Here is a 15,114-nt window from a genome sequence, read left to right as displayed (position 1 = left end):
TTGCGGATCCCAGTGTGGGTATGTAAGCTTTGCATCCCAGCGGACAAGGCTGTGCATGAGAGCGTGCATGCTCTGTGCGCATGCTCCATACTCCCACATGGTAACGCCACCCACAGGAGGCAGACCTTTTAAAATTCTATTCTCTCCTCAAGTAAACTTCCGGGAGCTATGCCAACAGAGTGAAGCAGAACCGAGCCTGTGAATTCAGTGTAGGAAGAGAGAGCATAAAATTATTATGTCCTGAATTAGCCACGACAAGAGGATACATTTGAGCAATGTCAACTGAAGTACATTCATCATGGCATGGAAAACCCTTGGTTGGTTTGTTTGTTTTTCAGGTGTTTAAGGTCACTGTCCAGGTGAGTGGTAGCACACCCACAGTGTAAGTGACCACTCTATTCCATCAGTATATTTTCGCTTATTGTATACTCATATTTCCCCTTCATCTCTAGGTCTCATGTGGCACTAAGGAAACTTCTTTATCGGGGGCAAGAAAGGGAGATCCCCTCCATGAATCTTGGACTGTTTTGACTGAACAGGTTGAAAATTCTCGGCTCCTGTTGATAAGAAATGAGCTGATATCTCCGAGGGTACTATCAGAGGATTGCATAAACTTGCTCCCTTGGGCCAGCAAAGGGGAGGACAGTGAGATAGGTCTCGTTGGCAGAGATTGCCGTGGGCACCACGGATGTGCTTACCTTTACAGGCATCTGGGGCAGAGAAGGGTCTCCTGAGGTCACGGTAGAAGCCCGGCTTACAGCGCTGGCAGTGCTGGCCTTCAGTATTATGCTGACAGTTGTCACAGACACCACCACTGCGATTCCCCGAGGCTTCCCACACACCGATGTCGAAGTGGCAGGCGTCGGCATGTCCATTGCACTTGCAGGCTGGCGATAAAACAGCCAGGAGGGATATAAAAAACACCGCGATGGGTTCTCATGGTCAACATGTCACAGTAGATTGTATTATTTATTGAAGAGTATGTAGCGCAAGAATAAAAGCAATACAAAAAGGAATCTATTAAGAGCTATCTTGCTTTTCTTTGATCAGGGTACCACTTTTATTTTACACTTCTTATCTAGACTTCCTTTTTTCATTGTATTTTATTTTATTTATTTTTGAAACAGGGTTTCTCTGTGTAGCTTTGTGCCTTTCCTGGAACTCACTCTGTAGCCCAGGCTGGCCTTGAACTCATAGAGACCTGCCTGGTTCTGCCTCCCGAGTGCTGGGATTAAAGGTGTGTGCCACCACTGCCCAGCATATATTGGTATTTTAAAGCCTTAGTGTATGCATGAAGGTCATTATGATGGTTAGTGTTAATTGTTAACTGGACAGAATCTAGATTGCTTGGGAAATTGGCCTCAGCATGCCTGGAAGTTATCTTCATCATGTTAATTGATGTGGGAGGATCCATCATAATTGTGGCCCAAGGCCAATCCTTGGGCAGGGAGTTTGGATTGTATGAAATGGAGAAAAGAGCTGAGCACCAGCATGCTTTCCCTGTGTCCTGTTTCCTGATTGTCGATGCCCTGTGACCACCGGCCTCAAATTCCTGTACTCGACTTCCCTGCCATGATGGACTGTACCCTTGAGCTATAAGCCAGAATAAAGCCATTACATGGCTTTTGTCAGAGTATTTTGTCATAGCAACTGGAAAGGAAGTTAAAACATTTATCAAAGTGGAGATATGACCATCCAAGCAAAGCTGTTCTGGTCACCCTGTAGACTTAGGTTGGCGTCTATTTTAGAAAGATGTCTGAGAGGTCACCAGCTTTCCTCTTCACTGGTGACACTTGACCATCTCTATTCCTGCTACGTTCTGAGGCTCAGTGGGTCTCTTGCCTCTGTGAAGAAAACCTAAGACTCTTGGCATTGCTTGGAAATAACAATGTATATTGCAGATATAAACCATAATTCATGCTTATCCATGAGCCCGGAAAGAAATGTCTGATGGACAGAGCCTAAGTATCTTTCTTTTGGGGAACTAAGATCAAACCCAGGGCTTTACACATGCTAGGTGCTGTGTGTGTGTGTGTGTGTGTGTGTGTGTGTGTGTGTGTGTGTGTGTGCATGCCACTGCACACATGGATATCAGAGGACAACTTGCAGGAATCAGTTCTCTCCTTCCACCATGTGTCCCAGCTGGAATGCAGGTGTTCGTGTCTTTCCACTCTGTGGAGCCTGGGAATCGAACTCAGGTCATCAGGCTTGGTGGCAAGCACCTTTACAAGTTGAGTCTTATTGTCGGCCCACTTTTTTACTTTTTATTTTGAGACAGTCTCACTTGGTTGCCCAGGCTATCCTTGAACTCACTCTATAGCCCTGGCAGGCTTTGATCATGGGAGTCTCCTGCCTCACCCTTCCAAGTAACTGAGATCACAGGGCTGAGCCCTCAGGTCTAGACTGGGATATCGTCTATGGAGTAACATTCTCAGCTGCTGTCACTTGGTGAATATAAGGAAGTCTGCTATTGAAGCCTCAGTTTACAGAGGAGTCCTCGGTGTTCCTTATGTAATAATTTCTCAACGGTACTCTAAGCTCATCAGTCTTCAGCTCCCCGTGACCTGTCTCTGTGTCCATGTGTACTTAGATATGCAGTGAGTTTCCATGGGAAGGACCACAATGGCACTCTAGGAATTTAGGAGACATTCTTTAGATTCACTTGATAAGTGATTTAGGATAAGAATCCAGATATCCCTGTACCCCACCCCGGAAGTCAACCGTATTTGAAAATGCTAGTGCGATTTTTTTCATTGTTTCCTCGACGTGTCATGATATTTTTCCCAGACTCATATCTTTTAAAGGCATAAGGTAATTTGATATTTATGCTAAAAGGAAATCCTTTACATTTCTTAGAAACATATCCGCTCTGATTCCAGATTGTGTGGGGAGAGACTTGTCGGAAATTTATTCACGGTACAGACAGTTTCAAAGCGGCCAATAGGACTGAGTGGGCAAGAATGTGCTATTTGCTTGGACACTTTCGGGGATCTACATGCTGCCCCCGAGAACCTGATGTGGTACAAACATGAGCAGACCCAAGAGTTAAATTTTAAATCCTCCTAAAACAGGGTTGGGACTGGAAACATTTCTGTGAGCACGTGTGTTTCTCAGAGCATCTGACTGCTTGAATGGACGAGACTCTGAACATTTAAACTGAAAATAGACAAGTGGTTCATTTTCCCATGTTCTGTCTTCCCTTATCTAATCTCCAAATGCGAACCCCAAATTAGTCCCAGTAAAACAATCCCATTCTTGACTTCCCGGTTTAATTGCAGGTCTGATCCATCAGTGGGGACAGTATCTAAAAATTGAGTCCTCATCCCTTCTTTAACTCTGGCAAGACATTCAATCTTACTGATTGATCTGCTCCACTCTCCCAGATGTTCTGTGCACGGAATTTAAAAGAGCTGTTTTCATGGTTATCATTTACCTATCACAGCCGTGAGAGCAGGTGGACACTGTCATCCTTAGTCGCTCCTGTGTCGACACATGTTTGTATCATGTCAAGTTCTCAGGGACAGCATTTAGGTCCTGCAAGGATCCAAGCAAACAGCACATTCTTGGCCACTCCATCTTATTGGCTGTTTCCAAGGGTTGGAGTCGTGCCGGGCAGCGATATGGGTGTGTTTGCACCTAGCCTCTGTCACCCACCACTCTATATTGTGTTTCAAGAGATAAGGAGGCATTCACAGATAAGCGTAGTCTACAAAGAAGGCTTTTGAGTAGAGGAGGTCGATACTTACTTCTGCACTCGTTAGGAGCCCCGGTTCTGCCGTCCGCCGCCTCCCAGGGCCGGTCATTGTACAAGGGAGCGCAGAGCTGACAGTGACTGCCTGCTGTGTTGTGTTTACACATACACTTCCCGTGCACCTACAAACAACAGGAAGAGCTGTGAGCACGGGCCACGCCGCTAAGGAAGAAATTCTCCCCTCCGTCCCACCGGCCGTCTCCTCGCACCAGCCGCTTTTAGTCGGAATTCACTTTCTTGAAGAAGTTAGCTAGCATGAGGAAGAATTCTTTTAGTCTGTCTTGTGATTAACTCAAACAGAAAAAAAAATAAAATAAAGGGAAAAAAAAGAAACAATACTTTTTCTTGACTCTGGAGTCTATGACTAATGAGAAATTCTGTGTGTGGTATTGGATAAATATTTAGATATATCCTTAGTTTTTTTAAAAAAATCTCTTAGCACAAAATAATGCATCTTTACTGTAGAAAATTTAGAAATTTGTAATCTTTTCAAAAAAACATTAGTATCAACATTTGAATATGTATATATACATATTATATATATTTCTAGTGTCTTAAAATGCAATTAAGGACTTTTTCTACAAACACGTTGGGAACATGTAGCTTTGTGGTAGAGTATGTGCCTGACTAACCACTGAACCATTTCTCCAGCCCTATATAACTTTTTACTTCTCCTAAATGTATTTCCTAGAAGTAAAATTAATAGAAGGGCCCAATAAATATTGCTAAGACGTTGAATACATTTTTTGTCATGATTACTGGGCTTCTCTTTTGACCCCACAGCTGATTTCTTGGGGGTCATCGAAAATAGTGTGTTTCTCAGAGAAGAATGCTTTAGTAGAATTCTTAAGGAAATATTTTTGGCCCTTGTTTCTCTGATAAAGTTAGTGTCACCTAGTAAGAATTACCATGGAGTCTAGGGCCAAAGTGCATCTCTGGGTACTGATATAGTGACCAGAGATATGTAACGTTGTAAATGGAGTCCATTCAGAACTTGTAAGTTTCTCTTAAAAAGCAGTATTTAAAATAATTCAGCATAAGCTGGGCGGTGGTGGCTCATGCCTTTAATCCCAGCACTCGGGAGGCACAGCCAGGTGGATCTTTGTGAGTTTGAGGCCAGCCTGGTCTACAGAGCGAGTTCCAGGACAGGCACCAAAACTACACAGAGGAACCCAGTCTTGAAAAAAAGAAAATTCAGCATAAAGGTGACAATTCATGTTAATCAGCCAATGAATATTCATTGATGATCTAGAAGGGACCATCACTATGGCACGCTGAGCTTGGTACACAAAGCGTCTCCTTCCTGTTTCTTTTTACTTATGTGTGTATGCAAGTATGTGTCACATTTGTTCAGGTGCCCTCAGAAGCCAGAAGAGGGTGCTGGAGTCCTAGAGCTGAAGTTACAGGCTGTTGGGAGCTTCCTGACCTGGGTACTGGGAACTGAACCTGGGTCCTCTTGGAAAAGCCCAAAGCACTTTTAACTGCAGGACCATTTCTGGACCCACAGCAGTTTTCTTTAAGAAAGGATGAGGAGTTGGTGGTGGCTGGAGAGATGGCTCAGCGATTCAGAGCATTGGCTGCTCTAGAGGTTTGATTTCCAGCATCTACGTGGTGGCTTGCAACCATCTCTAACTCCCATCCCAGAGATCTAACACCTTTTGGCATCTGTGGGCAACATGCACTGCAAGTGGTGCACATACAGGCAAAACATTAATAATAATAATAATGATGATGATGATGATGATAATAATAAAGGATTTGGGTGGTTGAAGAGATTGTGGTTGGGAGCATAGACTGCTTTGCAAGAAGAGACCCAACCCAAGTTCAATTCTCAGCATCCATAGCAAGCCCACAGCTGCATGGAACTCCAGCTCCAGAGGGATCCAACACCTCTCGCCTTTGCAGGCGCCTGCACTCCTGTGTGTGCACATGTCCATGCATGTGTGCATACGCATACATACATGTAACTAAAATAAAAATAAATTTTATAAAGGAAAGGATACAATTGGAGCGAAGAGGTTTATGCAGGAAAATGCAAGAACAAACAAGACAATAAACACATGCAAAAGAATGAAAGCGGTGTTGGAATTAAAAAGATTTAGAATTGGTTATAGGTTGACAGGTGTGGGGGGGCATGATGAAAGGCAAGGGGTTTGATCCGGCCTTGATGGATGGGCTGCATTTCTAACAAGCTGAGAGGAAGACATGTCCCAGGACAGGTAAACATTGTAAACTAAAGTGTAAGGGAAATCTATGAGCCAGTGTGGTCTTTGAGGCTGGGTCTTGAAGGCCACACAGGATTTTCATCCTGGGTTGAAAGGAAGACAATGAGAATTGTAAAGGCGTGTCCAAAGAACATCCGTGAACGGACCAGAGTCTGTAGAGACCTAGGCTTGCTCTAGATCCCGGCATTCATCAAGCTCCGGCTCCAAGGGTCTGGAATTTACCCTGCACACAATGCAGACACAGTGAAGATTGCTAAGTAAAGAAATAACTGGGAAGTGTACTCATTACACTTCTCTTCACCTGCAAGAAAAATTCGTTCTACTTTCTTCTCCTTGCCTAATAATACACTTTTTCTTTCCCTTCCTTTTGTATTGTTTTTTTTGTTGCCCCTTGCTCCCTGCTTCCGTCTCTTACTAGCCAGTGACACCACCTGTAATTCCTGATAACATTTGTGGTTTTATTTTGTTTGTTTGTTTGAGTCAAGGTTTCTCTGTGTAGCTTTGGAGCCTTTCCTGGAACTCACTCTGTAGACCAGGCTGGCCTCGAACTCACAGAGATCCACCTGCCTCTGCCTCTTGAGTGCTGGGATTAAAGGCGTGGGCCACCTCTGCCCGGCATTCATTTGTGGTTTTAAAAGGTAATTATTTCTACTCCTTATTTGTGTCCTTTCAAACTATTTTAGCATCCATTTATCAAGGGAGAGTCAATTTATCAGGTTTAGTCTTGGGATGTCCAAACCCTATACATAATTTCACCTAATTCATAGGTTATTCTGTCCCACAAATTCTAGGCCTCAGGAGGTGGCAGACACTTGGGGGTAACCTCATCAAACATTCACGTGTATCACAGGATAACATTGACAGTTCTGTTCTATCCAGAACATTCCTTTGTTCCCATCGGCCAAGGACTGAAATGGACCTCCCAGGGTCTGAGGATGCTGGGGCAGCAAATTTTTCTGCACATAGAAAAATTCAAGGAGCTGTCATTTTGAGAATTACCAAAAATAGCTGTAAATCATTACCCAGACAGTTTGAAACAAGAAATCCTTCCTCAGCGATACGACTATTGCTGTTCAAGCTTGAAAGATCACCCACTATTTGATGCTCGAGAAATATGCGCAAGTAAAACTGGGTCTTCCTTGGAGAACAAACAGAAAAAGGAAACCTTAGTAACAAGTTAAACATAACTCCTATTTGGTACATAAACACGAACTAGGTAAAGAGTGAGAAAATGGAGTTAAGTTCTCAAGAGGTCACCTAACACCAATGTCTGGTTGTCTAATTAGAAAATGAGGAATGAGTCTTGACCACAAAACCACAACTTCTAATTACCCGAGGTATCTGAATATTGTAGGAGTTTCAGAGTTGCCTCTGTTAATGTTAAGAATACATTTCTATGTCAATGTCCAAAGGGTTTTTTCCCCCCCTGAGACAGGGTTTCTCTGGGTAGACTTGGCTGTTCTTGAACTCACAGAGATCCACCTGCCTGCCTCTGCCTCCTGAGTGCTGGGGTTGAAGGCATGTGTTACTTCCTCCCAACCAAAGTTCTTATAATTACATACAATTCTATTTACCACTAAAATTAACCGATTTTCTACTCATTTTTAGCACATTCTTCATAGGAAGGTACTTGTGTAACTTGGGAAACAAGTCATTGGAGGAATTACTGGACCAGTGAGTTCACTATGATCTGTGCCATTTTGTTACAATAACTGTATATTAAAACTAGATAGATAGGAAAAGGAAAGTATAATTTTTCCCCACTTGAAGCTGCACACATAAGAATTTAGATGGGACCAAAAATCAGGCAATGATTGCCTTTCAGATTCATTGTCAGAAGATTGGCCTGGGATAGCAACGCTCTTTTTTTCTTTTTCATTGGTTCATTTTGGCTTCCAGTGGTCAACTGTCATGTGATTGAGAACACTGGTCATAACAAGAGATGGTGGGATGGCGGGAATCTGGTTACCAATTGTATTAAGCACTTGTGATTAAACAGTCATTTATTTATATGTAGATTTTTTAAAAAAGATTGATTTTATCATATATATATATAAATATATGTTAATCTGTGGGTCTGTACATGGGTACGTACACATGTGAGTGCTGGTACCTGCAGACTCCAGAAGAGGGTGTCAGATCCCCTGAAGCTGGAGCTAATAGGCACTTATGAACCTCTAAATAAGGAGCTGGGAACCAAATTTGGGTCCTCTGCAAGAGCAGTGCATGCTCTTAACCACTGAGCCTTCTCTCCAGCCCAGAGATGTTATAGAATACTTAAATATTAGATGGAAGATTGGCTCAGACGACCTTTAAAAAACTTGTGGGGTCCTTAAGAAAACTGAAGCAATATCAAAGCCTGTGTCTTTGTGCTTCGGACGCTGTTCAACTATAGGCAGCTAGTCACAATCCACAGTCCTTTCTGAACTGTCAGAGGGTTCTGTCCCCTCTCACCAATGTCAGAAACTTCTGACGCGAAACACAGAAGAGCCAAGAGCATATTCCTTATTTCTTGCCCTAATGTACAGATAAATGAATGAGCATGAACAGTCTGAAGATGGAGCTTCACTTGGCTCAGGGACCGCTAAAGCCATCTTGGAGTAAAGATTGTTCTAATGATTTCTCTCCAATGGCCATGCACTTGGTTACCCACAGACTTTCAACATATCAAAAGGGCTAGTGTTGCTGGGTGGTGGTGGCAGCGCACGCCTGTAATCCCAGCACTCGGGAGGCAGAGGCAGGTGGATCTCTGTGAGTTCAAGGCCAGCCTGGTCTACAGAGCTAGTCCAGGACAGGCTCCAAAGCTACAGGGAAACCCTGTCTCGAAAAACCAAACCAAACCAAACCAAAACAAAACAAAATAAAAGGGCTAGTGTTTCACGGGACTCAACATATGTTAAGTTCTTTAGGGCATATGTGACAAAAATCAGCTTCCTGCCATTTCTGAGAAAGGTACAACCACCATTTGAGTCTTTTATTTAGATCCTACAGAAAACAATCCTGTAAGTTAATGGGAGACATGTTTCATAACTTCATATGAAGAAATAGTTGAATTTCAAAAATGGAGTGATTTTCTTGTCTGTGATAAATTATTATTTTTTTATTTTTTTTTCAAGACAGGGTTTCTCTGTGTAGCTTTGCACCTTTCCTGAAACTCACTCTGTAGACCAGGCTGGCCTCAAACTCACAGAGATCCACCTGCCTCTGCCTCCCGAGTGCTGGGATTACAGGCGTGCGCCACCGCCGCCCGGCCCTGTGATAACATACATACACATGGTTTTATTGTCATTACTGTGCCACTCTGAATTCTAGTAGAACATGAACATTGTGTCATACCATCGTAGAACCTTAAGAAAGCAGCTGTGAAAAGAAGAGAGCCTATGTGAGCCAAGAATGCACACTCGACGGTGGCGGCGGGGACTGTGGCAGTCTAGGAGTCTCTGTTCAGCACTAACAAATCACCTAGAGAGTGGGAAGAAGCCGTGTGGCCTCTTAAGACCAAACAGGAAGAAAAACCGGTTAATTTCTGAGGAGAAAGTATGCCCTCCTTGTAGAAAAGGATTAGCGTCTGAAGGAACGAACTTCTGCATGCAAAGAGAGGAATTCTAACAACAGGCTAGCCTGCTGGAGTCTGCTCTTCTCGTGTGGGACAAGACCGTGCACAGCAGTGCCACACTACAGCCCGCGAATAGGAAGCTCTGGGAGGAAAACATCAAAACATGAAACACGCCCTTTCCCATCAGAGCCCGCATGTTTTAATTTAACAGGAGTGAGAGGGGGGAAGACAGACCTTCATTCATAACGAGTTTGGTGGAAAAGGGGGCTTGAAGCATTCTGTCAGGATGGACAAAATAGGCTGAGGGGAGTTCCAATCCTCACCTAATACTACAGACAGGAAGAAGGCAAGGAGGCAGACCGCTGTGTGGTTTATCTTAAAACAGCTTGTCTCAGACAGCCTGGGCGGTGTGGATAGGTAGAGAGGGAAAAGCCACTACAGATACAGAATGAAAGCTGGTTCGAATCAGAGACTGTTCTTTTCATCTAGCTTCAGCCCTGAAATGCTTCTCGTAGAGATCTGTTCTTCCAGCTCTAGTGACGTGTCAGGTTCCAGATTTCCGGACAAAAAGACACCTTCCGTGATTAGCGAAAACCCTAATAGTGGAGATTATGCACATCGGCTCTTAATCCTACAGCTGGAGACGGAGTAGCTTGGAGGAGAACTGGACTTCCTGGAGGAACGGAAAGGAATGTGTTAGGCAGAGAGGAAAGGGGCCAGAGACAGACTTTGCCTCCTTCATTAATTTGCCAAGACCAGTCCTTGACTGACACTTGGGAGAAAGCATGAATGGAGCCGATGCAAATTTCTGCAGGAAAAGCTAAGCTTCTGCACTCTGCGTGAGAACCAAAATGCGTCTCTCTCTCCACTAGATTATAAACTCCGGCAGGAAACAGTGGCTGGAGTTTCATTGAATTTCCCCAGCTACAATATAATAGGTTATCAGTAAATACACGCTTTTTTCCCTTCCGTTGATATATGTTTAGCAGGACGTTGAGGACCTTAGCCACTTATTTAAAACGGCCGAGAAGGCTGGGAGGTAGCTCTGCATGTGAAGTGGGCGTGAGATCCCTACAGTTGTTTAGTGACTTCCGCACGACCAAGGTGCTTTCTGTAAAGGCTGTATTAGTTCATACCCGAGTGTCTCTGAGAGGCCTGCTGCAACATGGATCTGCCATGGATGATGGTGAATAATAATAACAATAGCAGTGATTTTATTGTACAGCTTCTACAATGTGCCATGTGTTGTTCTAGGCACCATATAAATATTAATTAACTTGCTTCACACAGAAACCTTATTAGAAGGCAGGAATAATTAGCATTGCCCACTTTCAGAATGGATTTAACCAAGGCCCAGAGGGCTTAAATAATTTGTCCAAATGTCCAGACTTCAAGGACTGATAAGAATGACTTGAACTCTAGTAGTCTGACTCCTGAGTTCCCGACCTAACCCCTGTCTGTAAGACCTGGAGGGCAGATTTTGAGGAATCCAATTGGCCCAAACTGGTTCAGAGTGATTCCTAAATGATGCTGGTGTGTCGGGGCCAGTTTGCTCTTCAATAACTTTCTGGAAGCTGGTGAGATGGTTCTGTGGGTGAGGATGCTGCCCGCCCAGGTTTTGACCTGAATCTGATCTCTGAAACCCTCAGGGCGGAAGGAGAGAACCAACCAACTCCTACACGTTGTCCTCTGACCTCCACACTTGTGGCATGTACATATGTGTGTACACACACACACACACACACACACACACACACACACGCACACACACAGTTCTTCAGGACAGAGTTGGTGGCCTGGATTTATGCAAAGCCAGGCCTTTTTGAGGACAAGCGAATACAGGTCACAGTTTTCCACCCCTGCTACAAGTCAGTTCCCAGCAAGGAGGGGTGGAGAAGAACGTAAGAAACGCATTGGTTGCACGCAGACCCTTTCTATCTGTGCGCTTGAAACACCGGGTTCTGCCTGGAGAGATGGCTCAGAGGTTAAGAGCACTGGCTGCTCTTCCAGAGGTCCTGAGTTCAAGTCCCAGCAACCACATGGTGGCTCACAGCCATCTGTAATGAGATCTGGTGCCCTCTCCTGGTGTGCAGCCATACATGGAGGCAGAATGTTGTATACATAATAAATAAATAAATCTTTGCCGGGCGGTGGTGGCACACGCCTTTAATCCTAGCACTCGGGAGGCAGAGCCAGGCGGATCTTTGTGAGTTCAAGGCCAGCCTGGGCTATGTCTTTAATCCCAGCACTGGGAGGGGGGCAGAGGCAGGTGGATCTCTGTGAGTTTGAGGCCAGCCTGGTCTGCAGAGTGAGTTCTAGGACAGACTCCAAAGCTACAAAGAGAAACCGTGTCTCAACCCCCCCCCCCCCCCGCCCAAAGAGTTGACGTACAGGAAGGAACAGTGTAAAATGTTGTGTTCTGGACGTGACATGGCAGTTGTATGACCTCACCGTGGCTGTCTTCACAGGACCTGCACAAGACTGGGCCGGTAACATTCCAGCATGGATAGGGAAGGGGCTTATAAGTCCCTCTGTCCTGAAGGAACCTATGGGCAGGTAAAAGTTGCAAGGGCAAGGGGAATCGTACTCCTTAATAAAGTAACCACTGGACATTTCCCTCATTCAAGTAAATGGCCCCCACCAAGTTCATCCAGCCAACTTCATATAAAGCAGTGAACAAAACAAATGAAACAAAACCAAAACCAAAAACCAGAAAAACTGTAAGTGAAAACTATAACCCCCCCCTTCCACCCTATCTTTAAAATTTGATCTGTCTGTCTGTCTACCTATCTATTCCTTTATATGTGTGTGGGTGTTTTACCTGCATGTATGTCTGTGCACCACATACACACAGTGCCCTCAGAGGCCAGAAGAAGGTGTTGGACCCCCTGAGACTGGAGTTACAAATGGTTATGAGCCTTTCCTGTGGGCACTGAGACTGGAACCCGGGTCCCCTGGAAAAGCAGCAGGGCTCTTAACACCTGAATTATCGCTCCAGCCCAAACACACTCAGGGTTTTTTGTTTTTTGTTTTTTTTTTTAAGCCAAATTGAAAGGAGTTAATTATTCTCATTGTATAGTATTCATAATCTCAAAACTATGGGTTTTTGGTTTTTTTGTGAGTTGGTGAGTTGGAGCACTTTAAATGTTGGGCTCTTAAGGAACTGTAAGATGCTCTTCTACTTTGTAGAGAATTAAACAGAACAAAGCCGGTCTCTCCTTTCTGAGGCCAGGGATCAGGAGTACTTCTGTTTGTAGATATGGACTGGAGAGTCCCAGGTAGCCTTCAATTGGGAAACCTCATTCCCAGAAGGATACTTTTTTGCCTCGTCCGCTATTTAATTAGCCAGATTCTTTCTGCTGGAAAAAAAAATTTGTGAAGAAAACCTCTTAAATGGGGGAGGGGAGCCCCACTTGCTAAGTATTCTAGCTAGTGAAACCTTCTGGGTTCATTATGAGTTTGATTATCAATGAGCTGTTTTACCTCTCTATAAGTTATAAAAAATCAGTAATTCAAATGTTTCTTATCTGTTAAAGCGCAATTAAGTTGTATTAGAAAGTAAGTTGTGTTGAAAGAACACAAATTATTATTTTGACTTACTATGTAGCCCAGGCTTGCCTCTAACTTCAAGCAACCCTCCTGCCTCATCCTTCCAAGTGCTGAGATCCTAGGTCTGAGCTGCCATGCCTGGCTCACGTCAGCATTCTATATTTTATATTTGCCTACATCTGTCTATATTTTTAAAATTTTCATTTGAATTGTTATAACATCTTACTGGTTCTGACGCATTTAACATTTGTGTCTGTGAAGTGATTTTTTTAAATTTATTTTTATTATTTTATGTGCATTGGTGTCTTGCCTGCATGTATGTCTGTGTGAGGCTATCAGATCTTGAGAGTTACTGACAGTTGTGGGCAGATGTGGGTGCTGGGATTTGAACCCAGGTCCTCTGGAAGAGCGGTCAGTGTTTTTTAATCATCTCTCCAGCCCGTGAAGTGGTTGTTCTGTTTTGTGGTACTAGGGTTTGAAGACAGGGTCTGGCCACTGCCACAGTGCTCGACAGCTGAGGTACACTCCAGTCTCAATCTTTCCTTGTCTTCTCTCTCTCCTCTCTCTCTCTTTCCCCTTCTATTTTCCCCCTTTCTCTTTTCCTTCCTTCCTTCCTTCCTTCCTTCCTTCCTTCCTTCCTTCCTTCCTTCCTTTCTTTTTTCATTGTGAAAAGCCAGGCATAGAGGCTTGTGCTGTGGTCTCGGCTTCTTGGGGCGCTGAGGCAGGAGGACCGAATGAATAACGCTATTCAGGAGCAGCCTGGGGTACATCGTGAGCCTCTATCTCTAAAGAGCAAGAATAATAAAGAGGTTGAGTGTGTTGTGTACAATCTGACACCCCATCATTCTGGGAGGCGGAGGTAGGGGACCACAAGTTAAGGTCAGTCGAGGCCTAGAGAGCTCTGGGCCTGCCAGAGCTACGTGCTGAAGACCCAGTCCAAAAAAATCAAACAGAAGAGAAAAAAAAAACTTAAGAATTTACGTCTAAAGATAGAATTTCAACATGTTTTATAAATGCGTTTATAAAGATAAATGCGTTTTGAATGTCTTATATTTTTATAAAAATAATTCTGACAGCTTCCTCATTTTAGTATTACTGGGCGCTTGATTTTCCCTCTTCTGTAAAAATACAAATAACACCATTGAACTAAAAAATGCAATGCCCTTTGAAGAGACATTTAGATAAGACCACATTACTGCTGATTTAGGAGGATATCCCGCATTGTCCCCTTCATTGCAGAGAACTTTTTATTATTATTATTATTATTATTATTATTATTATTATTATTATGCATCCAATGGATTTAAAAATATTTCTGAGTACTAAGGTAAAAATGACTCTGTCTACAGATAAGCTATTTGACTAAATCACACAGGTGAGTTGGGCCAGCGTGTACACATCATTTGGCTTTAGATCCACATGCAGGCAGTGGCCAGTGGCCATCGAGTTAGAGGCTCTTGACTGTACCACACCTGTTTCAGTGTATCTGAGACCTCATGGCCTCAGGATGTGAAGCTGGCTCTATCTATCCCTTCCAGTTTCTCCAACCGCAAATATAAAGCACAAGCCGGGTTTTAAAAAGTGGATAAACATTGCCACATTTCCCCCTCTCGTTTCCTATAGTGCTCTGTATAAGAAAGCCCCTCAGTAGACAGCTAATTGGAAATGTCTTTCAAGCCAGACTAGTGCCTGGCCACCAAGCTCACCCGGTTCTGGGGACAGCTGATAGTGGCCACTCAGCTCCCTCGCGTGCCTGACGGCTCTGCTAAGTGTGGTTTTCCTCATCTGATGTCACACATACAGTCTATGCTTTTCACAGTGTATGAGACAGACTCCCCGAGAGAACCCCAGATACCAGAAGTTCCACCCCAGAACAGTGATGCCATCAAGGGGATTTTTTTTTTTAATCCTTCCCATGAATACTTAAAATAGCTGCTTATGATGTAATCTCTTTGAGGGAAGAAAAGGAAGAACTCAATTTCAGTTTCTTAACAGCTATTAATTTTCACCATCTCAGGAAGGAATAGTGGAAT

At 43.8% G+C, this 15,114-nt stretch overlaps 1 protein-coding gene across 3 annotated transcripts in view; it reads right to left on the bottom strand.

The window, feature by feature from the left end:
* Positions 1-15,114, bottom strand: part of Ntn4 (netrin 4) — a 108,174-nt gene that overhangs the window by 35,857 nt on the left and 57,203 nt on the right. For all 3 annotated transcript variants that reach the window (XM_036169802.1, XM_036169805.1, XM_036169804.1), the window contains exons 4-5: positions 3,747-3,873; positions 699-887 (exon numbers count right to left, since the gene is read on the bottom strand). In XM_036169802.1, coding sequence (XP_036025695.1) covers positions 699-887; positions 3,747-3,873 — 316 coding nt within the window. The remainder of the gene's footprint in view (positions 1-698; positions 888-3,746; positions 3,874-15,114) is intronic.

The sequence above is a fragment of the Onychomys torridus genome, chromosome 20, assembly GCF_903995425.1.
Source record: "Onychomys torridus chromosome 20, mOncTor1.1, whole genome shotgun sequence".
Classification (NCBI taxonomy): domain Eukaryota; kingdom Metazoa; phylum Chordata; class Mammalia; order Rodentia; family Cricetidae; genus Onychomys; species Onychomys torridus.
This window is presented reverse-complemented; position numbering and strand designations above follow the sequence as displayed.